The sequence below is a fragment of the Podarcis muralis genome, chromosome 7 (genome assembly GCF_964188315.1).
Source record: "Podarcis muralis chromosome 7, rPodMur119.hap1.1, whole genome shotgun sequence".
In the NCBI taxonomy this organism is placed as follows: Eukaryota; Metazoa; Chordata; class Lepidosauria; order Squamata; family Lacertidae; genus Podarcis; species Podarcis muralis.
In genome coordinates, this window is record NC_135661.1 from 1,922,870 (window position 1) to 1,945,698 (window position 22,829).

General features: G+C 48.5%; 1 protein-coding gene across 1 annotated transcript in view; it reads right to left on the bottom strand.

Moving 5' to 3' along the window:
• The window catches only part of LOC144328287 (basement membrane-specific heparan sulfate proteoglycan core protein-like), a gene marked incomplete at its 5' end in the record, with an annotated part of 161,477 nt that overhangs the window by 127,743 nt on the left and 10,905 nt on the right, over nucleotides 1-22,829 (bottom strand). Inside the window, 11 exons of the mRNA XM_077930933.1 lie at nucleotides 1,183-1,379; nucleotides 2,606-2,785; nucleotides 4,241-4,404; nucleotides 6,298-6,444; nucleotides 7,809-7,960; nucleotides 8,055-8,199; nucleotides 9,482-9,613; nucleotides 12,548-12,667; nucleotides 14,460-14,720; nucleotides 15,628-15,741; nucleotides 16,994-17,119. Of these exons, the coding sequence (XP_077787059.1) occupies nucleotides 1,183-1,379; nucleotides 2,606-2,785; nucleotides 4,241-4,404; nucleotides 6,298-6,444; nucleotides 7,809-7,960; nucleotides 8,055-8,199; nucleotides 9,482-9,613; nucleotides 12,548-12,667; nucleotides 14,460-14,720; nucleotides 15,628-15,741; nucleotides 16,994-17,119 (1,738 nt within the window). The remainder of the gene's footprint in view (nucleotides 1-1,182; nucleotides 1,380-2,605; nucleotides 2,786-4,240; nucleotides 4,405-6,297; nucleotides 6,445-7,808; nucleotides 7,961-8,054; nucleotides 8,200-9,481; nucleotides 9,614-12,547; nucleotides 12,668-14,459; nucleotides 14,721-15,627; nucleotides 15,742-16,993; nucleotides 17,120-22,829) is intronic.

Sequence of the window (22,829 nt, forward strand, 5' to 3'; positions counted from 1 at the left end):
GCAGGTGGTGCTGTGGGTTAAACCACAGAGTCTAGGGCTTGCCGATCAGAAGGTCAGCGGTTTGAAACCCCGCCACGGGGTGAGCTCCCGTTGCTCGGTCCCTGCTCCTGCCAACCTAGCAGTTTGAAAGAACGCAGTGCAAGTAGATAAATAGGCACCGCTCCGGCGGGAAGGTAAACAGCGTTTCCGTGCGCTGCTCTGGTTTGCTAGAAGCGGCTTAGTCATGCTGGCCACGTGACCCGGAAGCTGTACACCGGCTCCCTTGGCCAGTAAAGTGAGATGAGCACCGCAACCCCAGAGTTGGCCACGACTGGACCTATTGGTCAGGGGTCACTTTACCTTTAAACCACAGCAAGCATCTGATGGTGACTGAGCAAAGGGCCATCTCCACAAATGCATTTGAAGGATTCAGTTTGCTTTTCCGTGAAGTGATGCTATCGGCCGATTGTGGTGTTTGCTCAATCGGCCCCAGCATGCTGCCCTTCAGACACTTTACACTCCAATACCCAGTCTGCCCCATCCAGCTCAGCTGTATGGCACTGGAGCTGATGGGAGCATGGGGCTGAGTTGGAGTCCAAAGCTTAGCAAACAGCTGCTTCGGACAGCTCCGTTTTGGAGAGAGAAAGCAGGCTGATACAAACCTCTCTATCCCAATAAGCAAGTTGTCCACGACTGGACCTAATGGTCAGGGGTCCCTTTACCTAATACAGTGGTACCTCTGGTTAAGAACTTAATTCATTCCAGAGGTCCATTCTTAACCTGAAACTGTTCTTAACCTGAAGCACCACTTTAGCTAATGGGGCCTCCCGCTGCCACCGCACTACGATTTCTGTTCTCATCCTGAAGCAAAGTTCTTAACCCGAGGTACTATTTCTGGGTTAGCGGAGTCTGCAATCTGAAGCGTCTGTAACCTGAAGCGTCTGTAACCCGAGGTACCACAGTATTCTGTTGGGAGTCACCCAGGGTGGCTGGGGAAACCCAGCCAGATGGGCGGGGTATAAATAGATGATGATGATGATGATGATGATGATGATGATGATTATTATTATTAGCCTCCTCTGAGCAGGACTAATTTGGACGCAACCCACAGGTGCAGGGTCGCAGCAGGCTGGCTCGAGCCCCACCCCCTTTCCTGCCCAGAACCACCCTGGATGTCAGCAGGTGCCCCCATCGCTGGCACACCTGCATTCCTCCACACCATGCGCCAGGCCCAAGCCGGTGACCTCCGTGGTGGTTGTGTCCATGACGATGTCGCTCAGCCCCACACTGGCCATCCGGTTGTCATAGACGGTCTGGATCATAACCGCCTCCAGGTTCTGGAGGGTGAGCAGCAGCTCCTCACGGCTGACGGAGGCTCCCGACTCCTTCTCCCAGTGCTCCTGCAGGGGGACACCCAGCGGGCGAAGAAAGGGCTAAGCGAAAGCTGCAGGAAAAATCCCCTAATTGCGTGGGCTTCCCCGAGAGCGCTAGCGAAGAAGGCCACAAATCTTGTGACTGTCAATGTTTTAAAGAAATGGTCTACTAAAAAACCCCAACACATACCACTTCAATCATAAAAATCTATATGGGAAACAAGAGGGGAGAGACCCTTTTTGGACTACAGTGGACCATCTGGATACGAATTTAATTTGTTCCGGCGGTCCGTGTGCCCCCTGAAAAATCCACATCCAGAGGTACCACTTCTGGATACTTCTGGGCTTGCTGCTTTTGCAACCCGAAGTTTACGTTACTCAAGAGTAACGTAACCTGAGGGTCTACTGTATCTGAAGAACGGCTATGGTCAAATAAAAACTGAATTATGAATTACGAGCAGCGGAATGAAGTACCACCACCCAACACGGTAGGTATAAGGTGGGAATGAAAACGTCATGGAATTAAAGGTGGGAACTCAAAATTGAAAGAAAAACATATGTTGAAACAGAAGCAAGCTTGCAAAACCTGTGAAAATCAATAAAAAAAATGTCTATATGAAAGAAAAAACCAATCGAAGTATAAAATAAATAAGGGTAATGTTGCTTCTACCCACCCAACCCAGCTTGGCTCACTTGTTTGAGTCACCTTTCTTTTTTTTAACCCCCTTAGCCAAAGACTGCCCCAGAATCATCATACATACATCATAGGAGGTGGTCTACAGCAGAAATCCTGTCTGCCAGGATACCTAATAATGGTTGCTGATAGCATTATGGGCAGCCTGGCCATTCTTTTTTTTCCTTTTTTTTAAATGAATTTTATTAGTATTTTCCACACAACAACAACACGAAAGATATCAAAAAATAACAATACACAACACACAAAAATCAACATTTGAAAACTAAAAAAAAAAACAACAAAAATCCATATCTTACAAGTTAATATTATAAACACTAAAACAACAACAAAACCTTGAGTCACCTTACAGTTCAATGTGATGTGGCAGTTATGAGTATTTGCCTCTGAGGGGCAGGGAGAGATCTGGATTCAAATCCTTGCTCAGGCAAGAATTTTGCGCTGGGCAGAGCCCACTCTCTCTCCCCCCTCCCAACCCAGCCTACTTTGCAGGGGTGCTGAGAGGAGCGTTCAGCCTCAGCAGGATGGAACAAGCCCTCCCCATTCCAGCCACACTCACCTCGGTGAACTGGACCTGGCGCTGGTTCACCACCGAGGGCTGGGTGGGCACCTGCACGCGGTAGATCAGCTTCTGTCCATTCCCCACAATCACGAGGTTGGGTTTCTGCACAGGCTCCGATTGGCCCCTGGCCAGGCCGTAGCGCACCTTGAAGCGCAGGAAACCTCCATAGGAGTCCACCTGCAGGCAGAGCAGAGAGGGAGGGAGGTCAGGAGGGGGCAACCCAAACGTAGACCCTGGCCCTCCAACCCACCCCCATTAATCCATGTGCCCATTCAGCAGAAATGTGAGCTGGGAACCTTCCTTGGACGACTGCAGGGTTGTGGAGGGAGAGAAAGTTAAACCCTGAAAGGAGGGAACCATAATTATAGGGACAGAACTACCTAAATCATCTAGAACTTGATTCATGTATGCTTACACAGCAGCAAGAATGTTATTTGCGCCAAAATGGGAAAGAATAGAAGTCCCAGCAAAGGAAGAATGGATACAAAAACTTATCTGACGAAAATGTTCCAATTAACATTTGTTAAAAAACCTGAAGCATTTTTGTTAGGGATTTTAAGGAAAGACCTGCCAAGGAAATTTAAGAATATCTTCATGAATGCGACAACGGCGGCAAGAGTCTTAATAGCACAAGGTTGGAAGAATGAAGAAACTCCGACTAAAGAACTATGGCAAGAGAAACTGATGGACTATGCGGAATTGGCGAAATTGACATATAAACTATGTGGTAAGGACAACTGTGACTTTAAAGAAGAATGGGAACCTTTTACAAAGTATTTAAAGAAACAACAAAATGAACTGGACTCCTTGGCAGGTTTTGAATAAACATTCACAAATTTATTATTAATAACATATAGATATTATATGTATAGCTGTACATTGGTACCTCGGGTTAAGTACTTAATTCGTTCCGGAGGTCCGTTCTTAACCTGAAACTGTTCTTAACCTGAAGCACCACTTTAGCTTAATGGAGCCTCCCGCTGCCGCCGCGCGATTTCTGTTCTCATCCTGAAGCAAAGTTCTTAACCCGAGGTACTATTTCTGGGTTAGTGGAGTCTGTAACCTGAAGCGTATGTAACCTGAAGCGTATGGAACCCAAGGTACCACTGTACTGTTAAAACGGAAGGGGGTCAAACCATCGCAAGAGGTGTTAAAATTTTGGGAGGTTGGATAGTTACAATGGAATGGTCTCAGTGGTGGGGCACACATTTTTATTCTTATTTATTTATTTATTTATTTATTTATGATTATTACTTTGTCAAATGAATAAATGAATACATTGTTCTTGTTGTTTAGTCGTTTAGTCATGTCTGTCTCTTCGTGACCCCATATAAATACATGAATAAATATGAAAAAAGGACAGAATCCTGGAAAAAGGAATAAGACATAAGCTCTGAGCCCCTCTCCCCCACCCTGTGGTTTGGCTTAGTTACATGGTTAGATAGTTACAATGGAATGGTCTTGGGGGTGAGGTGCACATTTTTATTCTTATTTATGCATGATTATTACTTTGTCAAAATAAAACAGCAACAAAAAAACAAATACTAAAAAAGGAAAGAAAAGGCAGCTAATCCTGTTCTTAAAACTGGCCTATCATTCAGCGCCATGAGGACTCGAACTCGCTCCTCTCACCTTGTTCCCCAAGAACTGCCCCGGGAGCATCCAGAAAGAGTAGTGTACCAGGAAACGGCGGGAGAGATCGACCAGCTGGAACTCCTGCAATCCGGGGTCAATCTGCAGCTGGGTCGAGGAGAGGGGCGGCGTTCCGGGCTGAGAGGGGGTCGTCACATTCACCCCTGAGGAAAGTGACACGGGAATGGTGTGATAAGAATTTTAAGGTCTTAGATATATATATTAAATGTTCATAAATGTTCATAACAGATCAGCACAGGAAGACCGACCTGAAACCATTTTGATTCCCAAACTGACCAAACGTTTTCTCTGCAAGGTCAAAGGAAAATGGAAAAGCTTCCCCATTGCATTTTCCTTCACAAATCCTGTCTTAATGGCACATTTAAGATACGAATAGGGCGTGAGTCTGCGACCTGGCTCAGGAACTAAGTATTTATCATTACAAAATACTGGCCAGGCTTCCCAGGCAATCCAATCAAGTGACCATTAAACAGGTAACCTGGCAGACAGGAGGTAAACAAAGCACTCAGATTTCTGCTGTAGACCGTCCTTTCTGTGATGTAGGTATGATGTATCTAGGGTGGTGGTCTTGAGCTACACCCCTTCTGTGTGAAGGGAGGACCCTGTTGCAACAGATCAATAAAGATCAGGCTTACTAGCTGCTTTGCTTCTCAATATTCTCTGGTTGGCCTGTTATTTTCTCCTACAAATAGGGAACCTACGTAAGGACTCTATATGGGCTCTTGGATACCCCATAAGGGAAAAGGGCAGATTGATTTTGTTTACAACAATGGCAGGGGGATGTCGCAGGGCACCTGGTTGGCCTATGTGAGGCCAGGATACTGGGCAAGATGGGCCCCCTGGGGCCCGATCCAGCAGGGTTCTTCAGAGGCCTATTAATGCCACCGGATATTCTCTGAGGAAAAGTTAGTGGAAGACCACCTCAAAACCCAAAGCCCTCCTCCCCCCCTTCCCCTGTTATAAGAATTCTAAGGTCCCAAGTGGGACGCAGGTGGCGCTGTGGGTTAAACCACAGAGCCTAGGGCTTGCCGATCGGAAGGTCGGCGGTTTGAATCCCCGCCACGGGGTGAGCTCCCGTTGCTCGGTCCCCGCTCCTGCCAACCTAGCAGTTCGAAAGCATGTCAAAGTGCAAGTAGATAAATAGGTACTGCTCCAGCAGGAAGGTAAACGGCGTTTCCGTGCGCTACTCTGGTTCGCCAGAAGCGGCTTAGTCATGCTGGCCACATGACCCAGAAGCTGTATGCCGGCTCCCTTGGCCTGTAAAGCGAGATGAGCACCGCAACCCCAGAGTCGTCCGCGACTGGACCTAATGGTCAGGGTCCCTTTAACTTTACTTTAAGGTCCCAAATATACAATAAACATTCATAAATGTACAAGGCAAACACATACATAAATATATAAACTACATGTCTGAAATAGTACAGGAGAGCAATCCTGAAGTCACTTTGAGTCTCTGAAACTGACCTCAAATATTTCTCTGCAAGGAGGAAGGAAATGGGAAAGCCTCTCCATTGTCTTTTGCTTACCTGTCTTAAGGACATATTTGTGTATGAATAGGGTGAGCCTGTGAACTGGATTCAGGAATTAAAAGTATTTACCATGGCAAAGGAAAGGCCAGGCTGCTCAGGTAAAGCGATCAGTGACCATTAACAGATATCCTGGCAAACAGGTTTTCTGCTGGAGACTGCCTCTTGTGATGTATTTCTGATGTAGACCATCCCCTTCTGTGATGTATGTATGATGCTTTGGGGGGTGGTCTCTGGCTACAAGGTGGGCAACTTCAAAAGTCTATATAAGGGCTTGCACACCATTGTTCTGGGTCCCTCCTCCCTCCTGTATGTGGTGAGTGAGGATCCTGTTGCAACAGATCAATAAAGATCAGGCTTACTAGCTGCTTTGCTTCTCAATATTCTCTGGCTGGCCTCTGTTATTTTCTCCTACCGATGGGGAACCCACAGAAGGACTCTATCTGGGGTCTTGGGTACCCCAAAAGGAAAAGGAGAAGTTTTTTCTTATAACACCCCCAACCCACTTACCTTTGAAGTTGTCGGGTGTGTCGAAGCGAAGGCGGATCTGGCTGCGGTGCCGGCTAGTTCCACGGCAAGATTTGGTGATGCCAAAACAAAAGCAGGGGAAACACTGGGAGGTTTCCTCGTTGTGAAAGTGTCCTTCTGGGCAAGGTCCTGGGGTGGGGGGTGGGGGGCGAAAGAGGAGACTGTCAGGGATCCAGGGTGATGGATGGACATGCCAGCAGGTTTTTAAAAAAAGATTTCAGTGATGTAAATCAAACAAATTAATACAGCAGCATAGTATATACAGGAGAGACATAAAATTTGGTTGGGACGATACTAAAGGCCAGTAGGAAAGTGTCCTGTCAAGAGGGAGTCCTGTGCATCTGTGTTTGTTGCATGTACACTAGTGGCCAAAATTGTGGAAACCTTTTGGGAAAAGTGTATTTTCGTGGTTTGATGGCTCATAACACCACTTTCTTTTGGAGTAATACCATAAAATTATATATCAATGGAAAGATAATTTAATGAAGAATGTAATGCAACAAGGGCTGTTCAATTACCTATATTCTATCAAAAGCTATAGCCAATAACCAGAAAAAGGAGTGTTTAAAGAGCCGATCATTAAATTATCATTTCCACTGCTATAGAATTTTATGGTATTTCATAGATCTGTAGTCTTGGAAGGGGTACAAAGGTAATCTAATCTAATCCCCTGCAATGCAGGAAACATTTGCGGGGCTCAAACCCGCAACCCTCATGACTGAGGTTCTGGCAGCCAGCAGCATCTATGTCAAGAGCTTCTGAGAGTGTAAGCCTTTCACAAGAGCATTAAGAGTTTGCTGGATCAGGCCAATGACCCAGTCTCCTGTTCACACAGGAGCCGAGTGCGAGAGTGCCTGTGGCTTCTGGCACCTGAGATTCAGAAGTAGTGCTGCGCCCAACTCTGTAAGCAGAGCAGAGCCCTCTCCTCCGTGGATTTCTCCAGTCCTCTTTTAAAGCCACAGGTTAACTACACACTGTGTATAAGTCCCAACCAGAGAAGAATGGCAGATTAAGTTGGTGGATTATGCCGAAATAGCCAAAATAACCGGAGGAATCAGAAATCAGGAAGACCAAAATTGTAATAAGGAACGGGAAATTTTATAATCTATCTTAAAAACCATTCTAAACAGCTAAAATCATTAGTAGGGTTGGAACAACACTTGTAGTTTAAGGGTGAATTTTGGACACAATGGAGATGTAAAAGATTTGGATTATCATAAAAGATGCAGGAGGAAATGATTAATAACAGGACCCACAAAGGGGAGGAGGGAACTCCAGGAGAGTCCTTGGAATCTTGTTTTTATGTTGTTTGTTGGATATGTGATTATAAAATTTTAATCTGAAAAACCAAATAAATATTTTTAAAAACACACACACACAAAAAGAACTACGCGCTGTTTAAAGAAATGCTTCAACAGATATGCTAATTAGATGGATAGATCAGCACCTGCCCAAACGGTCCCCACCCCGCCTTTCTCGCCCCTCTGGCTTACCTCGTCCAGGTGTGAGGCTCAACACTCCATCAGGGATGCCAAAAACCATCCCCCGGGCGTTGATGGCCTCGCAGGTGTAAGCTCCCTGGTCGGCCTCCTTGACGTCTTCGATAACCAGTGTCCCCCGCCCGTTCTTGCTCGTGATGGACACCCTGTGGCCGTAAGGGACAGAGTCAGCATCCCAAAGCCCTGGTGGTGGAAGAAAAAGGGGGTGGGGGGGTGGAGACCAGACCACCCGTGGCTTACCTGCGGCTGCTGGGGATGTGGCCCCAGTTTAGCCTCCAGGTGATGATGGGGGTGGGGACGCCCACGGCCACACAGGTGAAGCGGACTGTCTCTCCAGGGGCGGCCTGGATGGATTCCTCGGGGGGCGTGATCACCTGGGGAGGGGCTAGACAGGGAGAAGGATCATAGAGTTAGAAGGGGACCAAAATATCACCTAGTCCAGCTTCTTGAAGGCAGGAATTGCAAAAGAAAGGGGGGAGCATCTCTCTCGTGCTCTCCTTCCACCTCAACCATGAAATCCGCAAATGGAAATGCCTACCCAGCAGTGGCCTAATGGTCAGCATGACGGACTAGGGCCTGGGAGACCAGGGTTCGAATCCCCACTTGACCACAAAGCTCACTGGGTGCCCTAGGGGGACAGTCACTGCCTCTTAAGTCTATCTTACCCCACAGGGTTGTAGTGGGGATTAAATGAGAATCATGCACACCAACACCACCTTGAGCTCCTTGGAGGGGGGATATAAACGCGATAAAATATTGGCTGGGATTATAGCATTAAGCTCTGAAAGGATCCTAGTATTTGACTGCTGTACTGAGCTGCAATTTTGCAATTCATCTGTGATCCACTTTGGAGTCCAACTCTATGGAGTTCCATCCTTATTTCAGACACTGTGATATATCGATATAGGTCCGTATAGTAAAAGCCATGGTTTCCCCAGTAGTGATGTATGGAAGTGAGAGCTGGACCATCAAGAAGGCTGATCGCCGAAGAATGGATGCTTTTGAATTCTGGTGCTGGAGGAGACTCTGGAGAGTCCCATGGACTGCAAGAAGATCAGACCTATCCATTCTGAAGGAAATCAGCCCTGAGTGCTCACTGGAAGGACAGATCCTGAAGCTGAGGCTCCAATACTTTGGCCACCTCATGAGAAGAGAAAACTCCCTGGAAAAGACCCTGATGTTGGGAAAGATGGAGGGCGCAAGGAGAAGGGGACGACAGAGGACGAGATGGTTGGACAGGGTTCTCGAAGCTACCAGCATGAGTTTGACCAAACTGCGAGAGGCAGTGGAAGACAGGAGTGCCTGGCGTGCTCTGGTCCAGGGGGTCACGAAGAGTCGGACACAACTAAACGACTAAACAACAACAACATAGGGCACCCCCATCGGTGGTTTACCCTTCCATGGACTCCCTGCAGGCAGGTAGGAGTCAAGATACAGCCTGGCTTCACCTCAATGCCTAAGACAAACCACTCACATCTGTAATCAATAAAATTGTGGCCTATTTGAACCCATAAACCAAATATTCTGTGTCAGGGTGATTTATTGTTTTCCTGGGAACTTTGTGGTTCATGTGCCTCAGGACACAAATCACATTCAAAGTCCACTTTTGGGGAGGGGGCTTAACTCATCCCACTCCATCTTGCTCTCCACCCCCACCCCCCACTCACTGCAGCCAATCTCGTCAGAGCGATCTGCGCAATCCGTCTCGTCGTCACACTGGTAGCTGGCCGGGATGCAGGTGCGTGTGGACACGCAGACGAACTGGTCTGGAGCGCAGGTGTCCCCGGGGCCCTTGGTAGCTGCGGAGAGGACAAGAGCATTAGCGGAGCAGCCTGGGCTGAAGAAACGGGCTCACCAGCTTGATATTGCTTTAGTGTGGCAGCACCTACACTGCGGAACTCCCCGCCTCTTGACCGTCAGGCAAGTGCCTTCATTGTACAGTGGTACCTTGGTTCTCAAACGCCTTGGTCTTCAAACAACTTGGAACCCAAACACTGCAGACCCGGAAGTAAGTGTTCCAGTTTGCAAACTTTCTTCAGAAGCCAAACGTGCTCCGTTCTGAGTGCCACACTTCCAATTTGAGTGTTACGCAGAGGTCTGTCTGCTTTTGCTATTTATTTTGCGTTTTTGTGGCTCTTTTTTTTTTTTTTTTTTTTTTTGTCACTGTGTGGAACCCAGTTCAGCTACTGATTGATTGATTGTGTGACTGCAGTTCATTGTTTATTGCTTTCATTTTATGGATCAATGGTCTCGTTAGATAGTAAAATTCATGTTAAATGGCTGTTTCTGGGGTTGTTTTTACAAGTCTGGAACGCATTAATCCGTTTTTGCATTACTTTCTATGGGAAAGCACGCCTTGGTTTTGGAATGCTTTGATTTTGGAAAGGACTTCCAGAACGGATTAAGTTTGAGAACCAAGGTACCACTGTACACTTCTCGGCACCTACTGAAACGTTTCCCAATGGAGCAGAAAAGACTATTTATGTACGTGACCATGGCTGCTCGGATGTTATTGGCCCAGAGATGCAAATAATATAAAGTCCCAACCAGAGAAGAATGGCAGATCAACTTGATGGATTAGGCCGAAAAGGCAAAAATGACCAGAAGAATCAGAAAGCAAGAACGGCAAAAATTTAATAAGTAATAGGGAGAATTTATAACTTATCTTAAAGACTACTGTAAACAGTTAAAATTGTTAGAAGGACTGGAATGGCACCTGTACAGTGGTGCCTCGCAAGACGAAATTAATTCGTTCCGCAAGTCTCTTCGTCTTGCGGGTTTTTCATCTTGCGATGCACGGTTTCCCATAGGAATGCATTGAAAATCAATTAATGCGTTCCTAGGGAAACCGCCTTCAGACCAGGTCCGGGGACAGTCTGCCCCCCCGACCTCTTCTGAAGGCTGGGGGGGGGGACAAGGGCTTTTCTTCCCACCCCCAGCATTTTAAAAAACCCCGGGACAGCGGAGGACTTCTCCGCTGTCCGGGGCGATCTTAAAATGCTGGCGGGCGGCATTTTAAAATCGCCCGGGACAGCGGAGGACTTCTCCGCTGTCCGGGGCGATTTAAAAGCTCCTGGGAAGGCAGGCAGGGGGGACAAAGACTTTTGCCCCCCGCCTGCCTTCAGAAGAGGTCCAGGACCTCTTCTGAAGGCAGGCGGGGGGAGAAAGTCTTTGTTCCCCCCCGCCTGCCTTCAAAAGCTGTCCTGGACAGGCTTCGCGGACCTCTCCGCAAGCAGCGGGAGCGCTCCCGCTGCTTGCGGAGAGTTGCCAGCATGCCGAAGCCTGCGCGCGCTGAGATCAGCGTGCCCAGGCTTCGCGGGCCCGCCGCCCGGCTTCGGGGCATCGTTCCGATGCCGGGCGGCGGGGGGAGGTGTTCCCGCCCCGCCGCCCGGCTTCATGACATCGTTCCGATGCCGGGCGGCGGGGGGAGGCTTTCCCGCCCCGCCGTCCGGCTTCGGGGCATCGTTCCGAAGCCCGGCGATGGCGGGAGGAGGTGTCCCGACCCGCCGCCAGGCTTCGGAGGAGGTCCGAGGACAGCGGGGAAGACACGCTGCGCTTCCCCGCTGCCCCGGAGATTTCCCTATGGGCTGTCGTCTTGCGAAGCAAGCCCATAGGGAAATTTGTTTTGCGAAGCGCCTCCAAAACGGAAAACCCTTTCGTCTAGCGGGTTTTCCGTCTTGCGAGGCGTTCGTCTTGCGGGGTACCACTGTAGTTTAAAGTTTTGATGCCATGTGGATGACTGCCTTCAAAGCTTCATGTATATGCTTGGCAACTGTTTTAAGAATTTTCAGTAAAGTTGATAATACATAAACAAATAAACACAAGAAAGAAACGGTTGTATCCAATGCTAGCCCAAATGGCCACCTGCCAGTGATTCTTGCATTGCAGTGGGTTGGGCTAAATGACCACTGGGAGTCCCTCCCAACCCTTTAATTCTATGATTCTATGAATACTGAGGACATACCCGTTGAAGTTACCAGAAGCGCCTATTCACCCCATTAATTCCAATGGGCCCCCTCTGCTGCTGGTCCTACTCAGAGTAGTAGTAGTAGTAGTAATAATAATAATAATAATAATAATAATAATAATAATAATAAAGACGACCCAACCCTGCCCATGTGGCTGGGTTTCCCCAGCTACTCTGGGCGGCTTCCAACAAAATATTAAAATACAGTGGTATGTTAAACATTAAAAGCTTCCCTAAACAGGGCTGCCTTCAGATGTCTTCTAAAAGTCTGGTAGTTGTTGTTCTCTTTGACATCTGGTGGGAGGGCGTTCCACAGGGCGGGTCCCACTACGCACCGATGTAGATCCACTGATGTTCACTGGGCATGACTAACTTCGGCCCAATTATGGTGGTACCTCTAGTTACAAACTTAATTCGTTTTGGAGGTCCATTCTTAACCTGAAACTGTTCTTAACTAGAGGCGTGCTTTCGCTAATGGGGCCTCTTTCTGCTGCTGCGCCGCCGGCACACAACTTCCGTTCTCATCCTGGGGCAAAGTTCTCAACTCCAGGTTAGCGGAGTTTGTAACCTGAAGCGTTTGTAACCTGAGGCGTTTGTAACTCGGGGTACCACTGTAATTCCAAGGGGCCTGCTCCAGGGGGAACTTCGCTGGATCCATTCCAAAGGGCCTCAGCTGTGGTGAGCCACCCGGAGTGCTTGTGTTAAGCCCTGGGACACGAAACCCAGATGCAAATCGACAAACCCCTGGCGCTCCCAAAACGCTTACGGCAATTCAGCTCGTCCGAGCCGTCTGTGCAGTCGTTGTCCCCGTCGCATCGCCAGAGCTTGAGGGCGCAGTGACCGTTCCGGCACTTGAACTCGTTGGGTTCGCAGGGGCTGGGGGTGCCTGTAAGGGAGACAGAGAGAGAATTCAGAAGCTGGTACCCGCCATGACCCACAAAACCCTCCCCATCTGTCAGGGGTTCTCTGAGCAGCAGAGGGACGGGCAATATTACCCCCCAGGGGTTGATTCTAACTCTAAAGATCCAGGACTCAATGTTAAAATAAGTTGAGATTTCTCTCAACCAGATTCCCAAATATCTTAGCCAGATTCCCAAATATCTAACTTTTTAAAACATATTTTCACACCAGACATTTTTTCTAACGTATTTTTCAACTTATCATTTCTAATGTCATAATAAACAGCAATGGAGATAGGGAACCAGCTGGTCTTGTTCCTTTTTCTATCTGGCATTTGTCTGAAAGAATATTATTTATTAAAATATTTGTGGATTGATCAGTATAGATCGCTTTAATTCCAGCCAGGAAATATTTCCCTATTTCCATTTTCTCTAATACCTTAATCAAAAATGGCCAAGAAATATTATCAAAAGCTTTCTCCACATCTAAAAATATTAATGTGGCCTGTTTTTCATTTCTCACTTCCAAACATTCTATTAAGTTAATTAGATACCTTACATTGTCCTTCATTTGTCGGCCTAGTAAGAACCTGGCTTGGTCTCTGTGGACTGATGTAGTTACCATCTTTTTTAATCTGTTAGCTAAAATTGTAGCAAATAGTTTATGATCACAATTCTAGGACTCGATGATCAAACAAGGTCCTACTTAGCCCCACAAAACAGAAGCTGATGCTAGATTACTCTGGGGCCCTGGTAAGCTGTAGCTCAGCAGCAGAACATCTGCTTGGCATGCAGAAGGCCCCAGGTTCAATCCCTGGCAGCTTCTCCAGGTGGGGAATATCCCCTGCCTGATGGGCCACTGCTGCCAGTCTGTGTAAAAAGGTAAAGGTAAAGGGACCCCTGACCATTAGGTCCAGTCGTGACCGACTCTGGGGTTGCGGCGCTCATCTCGCTTTACTGGCCGAGGGAGCCGGCGTACAGCTTCCGGGTCATGTGGCCAGCAGGACTAAGCCGCTTCTGGAGAACCAGAGCAGCGCACGGAAACGCCGTTTACCTTCCCGCCGGAGCGGTACCTATTTATCTACTTGCACTTTGACGTGCTTTCGAACTGCTAGGTTGGCAGGAGCAGGGACCAAGCAATGGGAGCTCGCCCCGTCGCGGGGATTCAAACTGCCGACCTTCTGATCGGCAAGCCCTAGGCTCTGTGGATAATAGATAATAGACTTTATTTGCGTAGCCGACAGGCCACAGCATCAAAGGAGAAACACAGACCAAAATACATTACAAATATAAATACCATAAAATCTTATGACCTATTAAAACCCTAGGTAGAAGCTGGATTATCATTCATCAATGACTCTCTGTCCCATGGGCGGCGGCCTTTTCTCTGGTAGATTGTTCCAGGTCGGTTAAGTAAATAGACCAGCCAAGTTGCAAGATTATAAATATAAATATAACCTCGGAGGGATGGAACCCACAGCGCCACCCGCGTCCCGCCAGTCCATGTAGTCAGAGCGAAATGGTCTGACTCTGTACAAGACTGCTCCTTATATCAATCAGTGCATTTTTCAGCACCACAAAGACTAGAAAATTTGCTTTCAAGCCCCATGGTGGGACATCTGCCTTGCATGCAGAAGGCCCCAGCTTCCATTCTCCAGGTAGGGCTGGGAATGTCCCCCTGCCATAACTCTGGAAAGCTGCTGCCAGTCAGTGCAGCCCACACAGAGCTCGGTGGATCCGTGGTCCGGCTCCTCAAGCAACTCGCCAACGGGCGCTCACCGCATCTGCTCTCGTCGCTTCCGTCGCTGCAATCCCTCTCCCCATCGCAGAGGTAGTCCCGGGGGATGCACTGCTTGTTGGAGCAGACGGCCTCGTCCTTCCGGCAAGGTCGAGGGAAGGGGGGCAGGGAGGGCTTGGCGGGGAAGGCCCCAGGCGGAGCGGTGACTGGGGCTCGGCGGGTGGTCACTGAGGCCGTGGTAGCGGGCACCCGAGTGGTGCTGGGCCGGGCGGAGGTGACAGGCGGCCGAGGGGTGGTAATGCCTGCAGAGAGGGGAGAAAGGAGGAAGTCAGTGCCTCGTCCCGAGACTTCCAGAGTTCTGGTCTCGAACTCAGAACTTGCCTCTCCCGGACGACGCAAGGGAGACTAGGATGAATCGCTTGATCCTCGCTGTGGCTTGATAGAGAGGGGGATGCTGGGAAGTCAAAAGGATAAGGAGAATTCAAATCTCATCTTTATTTTACATACAGTCAAACCTCGGTTGTCAAACATAATCCATAATCCATTCCAGAAGACGTTCGACAACTGAAAACTGAAAGCGGAAACCTCAACACGATAGGGAAACTCAAAACAGTAGCACATTCAGCTTCTGAAAATCGTTCGAAAACCGGAACATTTACTTCTGGGTTTGGGGCGTTTGGGAACCAAAACATAATGGAGGCATTCGGGAACCGAGGTTTGACACTCTGTGTGTGTGTGTGTGTGTGTGTGTGTGTGTGTAAAATGTTTATTAAATTATCTGTTTTACAATTTAAAATACTCATTTAAACATCAGAAACCTGGAAGATAGAAACTTTAATAAGGAATGGAAAACATTTACAATTTACCTAAAAGAACACTGTAAACAACTAAAAACTTTGGCAGGATCTGAGCAATGCTTGTAATGTTTCAAAAATTAAGGAAAAAAGGGATTATTTTAAGAAAAAAAGAGAAAATATATGTAATGCAGTAGAAAAAGTTTGATAATGGAAACCATAGAGGGGTGAATCAAAGGATTCAGGGAATCCTAAATGTTGATGATTGTGATTAATGATTGAATACAAATGCACAGTGTGAAATTGAATAAAAAATATTAAGAATAAAAGAAGTGCTAAAAGCTTTTCTTTTTCCCAAATGGGGCAGGGGGCAGCAACAGCTTCTGCCTAGGCCACCCCCTGCCTCGTTCCTCACCGCAGCCGTCCTCGTCCGAGGCGTCATCACAGTCGGCGTGGCCATCGCAGCGATCCTCCAGGAGGACACATTCGCCGTTGTCGCAGCCAAACTCATCGCTGCCGCACTCGGGAGCTGTAGAGTTGGAAGGGATACCAAGAGTCATCTAGTCCAAACCCAAGCAATGCTGGCATTACGGACTCGTGGGGGTGAAAGGGATGCCGGCCGTGAATTCTCTGCCCGCCCGCCCCCCCCACCGCCCACTGCCATCTATGACGGAAAAGTTTGTTTTGCTGGGCAGGTTGGGTCCCCAAGTGTTTTCTTTTTCTTTTTCCCTGCCAGCAAACAGTTAACGAATGGCAGCCTCTGATTGGCCAGGGTTCCAGGAGGGGGACTTGAAAAGGGGAGGATTTTGAGCAAGGGTCAGCAAACTTTTTCAGCAGGGGGCCGGTCCACTGTCCCTCAGAGCTTGCAGGGGGCCAGACTATGTTTTGGAAAAAAATAATGAACGAAGTCCTATGCCCCACAAATAACCCAGAGATGCATTTTAAATAAAAGCACACATTCGACTGATTCCCGGACCGTCCGCAGGCCGGATTGAGAAGGCGATTGGAGTAGGGTTGTTAAAAGGGTGTGTAACTGACAGAAAACACCTTCTTTAAGAACCAAAGTATTAAGCGGCAACAGCTGTGCAACAGCTGAGAAAGAGCATTATAATCTGAAGTAGCCTATGTTTTACCCACTTTGTGTCATAAACTTATTTTGTTAAATAAAATCGCTTGTTTGTTTGATTAAATCCTGCCTGAGACTCCAAATTATTAAGTTTTTCCTCACACAAGTCAGCCACAATATAATCTGGATAGGTAAAGGGACCCGTGTAAAGGTAAAGGATAGGTAAAGGTAAAGGGACCCCTGACCATTAGGTCCAGTCGTGGCCGACTCTGGGGTTGCGGCGCTCATCTCGCTTTATTGGCCGAGAGAGCTGGCGTACAGCTTCCGGGTCATGTGGCCAGCAGGACTAAGCCGCTTCTGGCGAACCAGAGCAGCGCACGGAAACACCGTTTACCTTCCCACCGGAGTGGTACCTATTTATCTACTTGCACTTTGACATACTTTCGAACAGCTAGGTTGGCAGGAGCAGAGACCGAGCAATGGGAGCTCACCCCGTTGTGGGGATTTGAACCGCCGACCTTCTGATCGGCAAGTCCTAGGCTCTGTGGTTTAACCCACAGCGCCACCCATGTCCCTAATCTGGGATAGTTTATAGGAATTCGTGGAACTGTTGTTCTGTGAGGTGGGTGCACTATATTTAGGTGAGGGCGGGCCCAAGGGGGGAAAGTGTTGTTGCGCCGTCGCACCATCACCCCCAGCCCACAGCCATGCTCACCGCAGTCCAGCTCATCCGACATGTCCCGGCAGTCCGATCGGCTGTCACAGAGGAACTCTTTGGAGATGCACTCGCCACTCCTGCACCTGAACTCATCGGCTGTGCAAGCGCGAACCACGGGTGTCACTGAAAGCAAATAGGGGGCATCAGGGCCACTCTTGCAGAGAGAGGTTGGGGGTGTAGCGGGGAGAAGCTGGCTGCACTCTGGAGCCCTCCTTTCGAGGAAAGGAGCGACTCCACCAAAACCTCAATCCAGCTCACAGTGCAAATTTGCCACGCTTTAAATTGCACTAGTATGTCGTCACCCGCCCCCTTCCACGGGTCTCTTGCAGCTACGGGCGCAATCTTCCCTTCTCTCACTCACTTTAAGGGCTGACAATGGTGACAAGAGTGACTCCTTTTCTCTCTATTATTATTATTATTTATTGAGTTTATATACCGCCCTATACTGAGGTCTGAGGGCGGTTCACAGAAAAAAATCATAACATATATAATCAGAATGAAAACAACAACCTAGTAACACACACACCTCCCAGAAAAGAGCCACATTTTAAAGGGGTATAGGATGTCAAACAGATCAACCAAGGGCCTGGTTAAAAAGGAACATTTTTGCCTGGCGCCTAAAGGTGTGCAATGAAGGCGCCAGGTGAACTTCCCTGGGGAGGGCATTCCACAGACGGGGAGCCACTGCAGAGAAGGCCCCGTTCTCGTGTTGCCACCCTCCGGACCTCTCGAGGAGGAGGCACATGAAGGAGGGCCTCAGAAGATGATCTCAGGGTCTGGGTGGGTTCATATGGAAAGAGGCAGTTCTTGAGGTATTGCAGTCCTGAGCCATTTAAGGCTTTATAGGTCAAAACCAGCACTTTGAGTTGGGCCCAGAAACTAATCGGTAGCCAGTGCACTCCGACCAGGATCGGTGTAATGTGCTCAAACCGTTTTGCTCTGGTGAGCAACCTGACCGCTGAATTCTGCAATAGCTGAATTCTACCCCCTCATCCCATCCTATCCCTCCTGGCTGCCTCCTTTATCCCCACAGCAGTTGAGTGAGGGTTCGCGCCGATGAATTTGAACCTTCCCATGGTCTCTGAGGATACCCTAAATAACCTAACAGAGTCTAGCTTGGCTTTAGAATTAACTGCATTGCCCCCTGTAATTCCTGAATTGTAGCGGGTTGGGCTGGATGACCCTGCGGGGTCCCTTGCAATTCTGTGATTCTATTAGCTGTGACTCCACCATTGCAGGGGGCTAGACTACTATTCCTGGGAAAGGCTTCACCCAGCCTTGGGGGGGGGGGGGCAATTCATCATGCTGGGAATGAACCCCAGCACACCCCCCCAGGCAAGCAAACCTGCCCCCTTCCAAGCTGTGTTCCACCCCCACCCACCCAGAAAGCAGAACCCCACCTTTGGCACACACCAAAACCCACAGCACACAGTTAGGGGGCTACTAGCACAAGCCAAGCAAACCAAGAGCCAGCCACACAAACGCCCCAGACTTCTAAATCTAAGCTTCCTTCCTGCTTTTTGGATAGCTACTTCACAGATTGGCATCAATACAAACAGATTCTCCATCGTCCCAGCACAGGGGGTCAGGGAAGGAGGCAGTGGAGCACTCTGAGGTTCCCCCAGACTCAGCGGTGGGGCTCAGCATGGAGAAGGCTGCAGGCTCAGTCCCCAACAGAGATATTGTTGCCAGTCACAGAGTAGAAAAATACAGAGCAAGGTGCACTCAGTGCTCTGAATTGATATAAGGGAGCATGCCTTGTTCAGATTAGTCCTTTACTATTCTGAACCATGAGGTCTAGAAACTTGTTTTATCGTGATGGGAAGGAGCGTGGTTCAGTGGCAGAGCACCGGCTTGGCACGCATTGTTCAACCCCTAAGGGCAGCACCTCCAGACAGAAGTGGGAACTTTCCCCTGTCTGTAACCCTGGAGGGCCACTGCTGCCAGCCAGTGTAGGCAGCACTGAGCTAGATGGACCGGTAGTCTGACTCAGCACAACGCAGCTCCCAATGTTCCTGGACCTGCCTGGTGCAGGCAAGGACCTTGCCTTGCAGTCCCCAAATCCAGACGGAGCCCAGGAAGCCAGAGGAGCGGCTCTCTTATGGTCCTCTGTGTCCAGAGCAGCTGTCTACCAGCTCAATCTGCCGCAGACTGTCTTGCAGAGTCGTGCATGCTCTGATCATCTCCCGCTTGGACTACTGCAATGCGCTCTACGTGGGGCTACCTTTGAAGGCGACCCAGAAACTACAACTAATCAAGAATGCGGCAGTTAGACTGGTGACTGGGAGTGGTCGCCAAAACCACATAACACCGGTCCTGAAAGACCTACATTGGCTCCCAGTACATTTCGGAGCACAATTCAAAGTGTCGGTGCTGACCTTGAAAGCCCTAAACGGCCTCGGTCCAGTATACCTGAAGGAGCGTCTCCACCCCCATCATTCTGCCCGGACACTCAGGTCCAGCGCCGAGGGTCTTCTGGTGGTTCCCTCCTTGCGAGAAGTGAGGTTACAGGGAACCAGGCAGAGGGACTTCTCAGTGTGGAATGCCCTCCCGTCAGATGTCAAGGAAATAAACTACCTGACTTTTAGAAGACATCTGAAGGCAGCCCTGTTTAGAGAGGTTTTTAATGTTTGACGTTTTATTGTACTTGCAATTCTGTTGGGAGCCTCCCAGAGTGGCCAGATGGGTGGGATATAAATAAAATAATAATAATAATAATAATAATAATAATAATAATAATAATAATAATTGGCAGCAATGGCTCAGCAGAGTTTCAGGCAGAGAAATTTTCCCCAGCCTACTGAGATACATTCCTGGAGAATGGACCTGGGACCTTCTGCATGCCAAGCAGGGACTCTGCCCGCTGAGTTGCGGCCCTTTCCCAACCACGCCACACTGCTGTAAACCAGGCACTGCACTCTGCCCGGCGGGGCGGGCATCAGGAAGCAACATGCCAGTCCCTGCCCTTGCGTGCCACAGCCCAGCTGGAGGGAGAGGCTTGTGTTCCTTCGGGCATGATTCACAGATCCCGAGGGAGGGGCCAGGGGTGTCACTCACACTGACAGAGAAACACACGGCACAACACAGGCAGGCGAGCGCAAAGGGACCTGGAGGCCACCCCACCCCTCGAAAACGGCTGTGGGACAGGCAGGTAGCTCTGCCGATCCATGCACAGCTCAGAGATGTTTTTCTCCCACTAGAGATCCAGGGCTGCCCGTTGCAACTTTAGTGGCAGTGTGTTCAGGAGACGCAATAGGGAGGTTGTTTAGCTGAACCTAAGCGTATAGTTAAAGCTATGGTTTTCCCAGTAGTGATGTATGGAAGTGAGAGCTGGACCATAAAGAAGGCTGATCGCCGAAGAATTGATGCTTTTGAATTATGGTGCTGGAGGAGACTCGTGAGAGTCCCATGGACTGCAAGAAGATCAAACCGATCCATTCTGAAGGAAATCAGCCCTGAGTGCTCACTGGAAGGACAGATCCTGAAGCTGAGGCTCCAATACTTTGGCCACCTCATGAGAAGAGAAGACTCCCTGGAAAAGACCCTGATGTTGGGAAAGATTGAGGGCACAAGGAGAAGGGGAAGACAGAGGACGAGATGGTTGGACAGTGTTCTCAAAGCTACCAGCATGAGTTTGACCAAACTGCGGGAGGCAGTGGAAGACAGGAGTGCCTGGCGTGCTCTGGTCCATGGGATCACGAAGAGTCGGACACGACTAAATGACTAAACAACAACAAGCGTATAAGACAAGCGTGCTGAATGAGGTTCTGCCCATCAAGTCCTGCATCCTGTCCCCAAAGTGGCCAAACAGATGCCAGGTGAGAGAGACTTTGTGCTGGCCACCAGGCAATGGCTTGTGCCACCTGCCTCAACCCACCTCCTCCAGTCCTGGGAGGATTTCCCAGACCATGACTTTAGGAACAGCAGAAGCACCTGGGGGGGAAAGGAGTTCAGGTATATATTTCTGAAAAATAATTTTGTGTGTCTTTGTTTCTCAATTTGTATTGTGCTATTTTATGCCCTGTGACTTGCCGTTATTTTTTGTTGATTATAGTTTAGAAATTATCTATTGCAATTGCTAAGAACGAATTTCTGCTTCATTATTATGTGCTGATATTTAATTTTACAGTGTGCTGTTACAGTGGTACCTCGGTTCTTGAACGTAATCTGTTCCGGAAAACCGTTCCGAGTTTCGAAACGTTCGAAAACCGAGGCGCAAACAGGGCTATCTGCAAATTCAATTGAGAAAATGGAACCACATGCAGCAGAAGCCATTTGATTTCTGAGGTGCATTCGAAAACGGAAGCATTTACTTGCGGGTTTTCGGCATTCACGTTCCAAAACGGGTCAAGAAACTTGGTTCAAGAACCAAGGTACCACTGTATATTTTAATGGATTGTTGTTCTATTTTTATTATGACATGTTTTTGGTATTGGAGCAGGTTGTCAGAAGGTGTGCAATCCTTGCTGATTCCTCAAGCTTGCAAACCGCCTTGCGAATGTTAATATAGAAAGGCGGTGTGCAAATTAAAAGTGGGATGAGATTATGGGAAACGGCAAAACAGGACTTGAGAGTGCAGTAGCAGCTCCTCCCTCTGGCACTTTTGAGCGACCGGCACTCAGATGCACCGCTAGCACAGCCATGGTGGAAATGTGTCGCTATGGAGGCGGCCTCTCCTGCTATATAGCTGAGCAAGAGAAGTGTGTGCTCTCTCTGTGCGGAGAGCATAGGGTTGCTCCGAAACCTCCCTCTTACAATCTGCAAAGATCACTCTGGCCAGACCTCACAGATGGTGAAACGTGAGCCCTGCAGCTGCAAGAACAATCTCGGATGTTTTCTTCCATACGGGATTCCAAGGAGGTGCTGAGGAGGAGCCAAAGGGAGGGGGGGTGACGGTTCCTGGGAGGGGGGGGTGATCATTAGGGATGGGTAAATTCATCCATTTCAACCCAGTTTCTCTCCTTTCCTATCTTAAATTCAGTTTCAGGATTTGAACTGGTTTTAGATCTCCTGCTTTTTTGTATTTTGACTGTTGCTACGATAGCTGCTTTTGTTTCTGATCTGTTTTATATTTGTTTTATGGTTCTCTTTAATTGAAGATTATTATTTTTTTAATCAGTTTCTCCGCATTTCCACAGCAATTTGCAATTTTGGCTGGCAGCAAGGGAGAAACAACACCCGTGAAAACCGATCATCACTTTAGTGCAAACTTCTCTCAGCAAACTCATTTTTGAATAGTTCCAGTTACAGATCTGAAGATCTCGTACAGATCTCGTATCTGAAGAAGTGTGCATGCACACGAAAGCTCATACCAAGAACTAACTTAGTTGGTCTTTAAGGTGCTACTGGAAGGAATTTTTTTCATTTTTGAATAGTGTTTCTGACACTGTTCTGCAAGGGATTTTCTCTAGTATAATGCATTTGGGGCATGTTATTTCGCTCATATTTCACGCCCACGCCCCCCGCACAATATATACTTTTTTGCACACATCGCTTGTTTGGAAAACGGTGTCCTGAAATTTGCACAAGTGCCAGCTTGCAAGGATGGCTATGTTTCAGTTTGTGTTTCACGAAGTGTGAATTTGAAGGGATCTCCCTTCTAAAGTGAACTGAATGCGAATTTCTCCCGCAACCACACAGACCAGTGCACTTCAACTAGGGGTCCTCATTTGTTCTTGGACGGCCACCAACCCTGACAATCACCTACACTGGCTGAGGATGTTGGGAATCGTAGTCCAACAACATCTGGGGGCCCCGGGTTGACCCACCTTCCCTCGAACCGAGAGGGGAGGTGCCTGGTGAGAAAGGGGCTCCCCGACTCTATTCTGCCCCT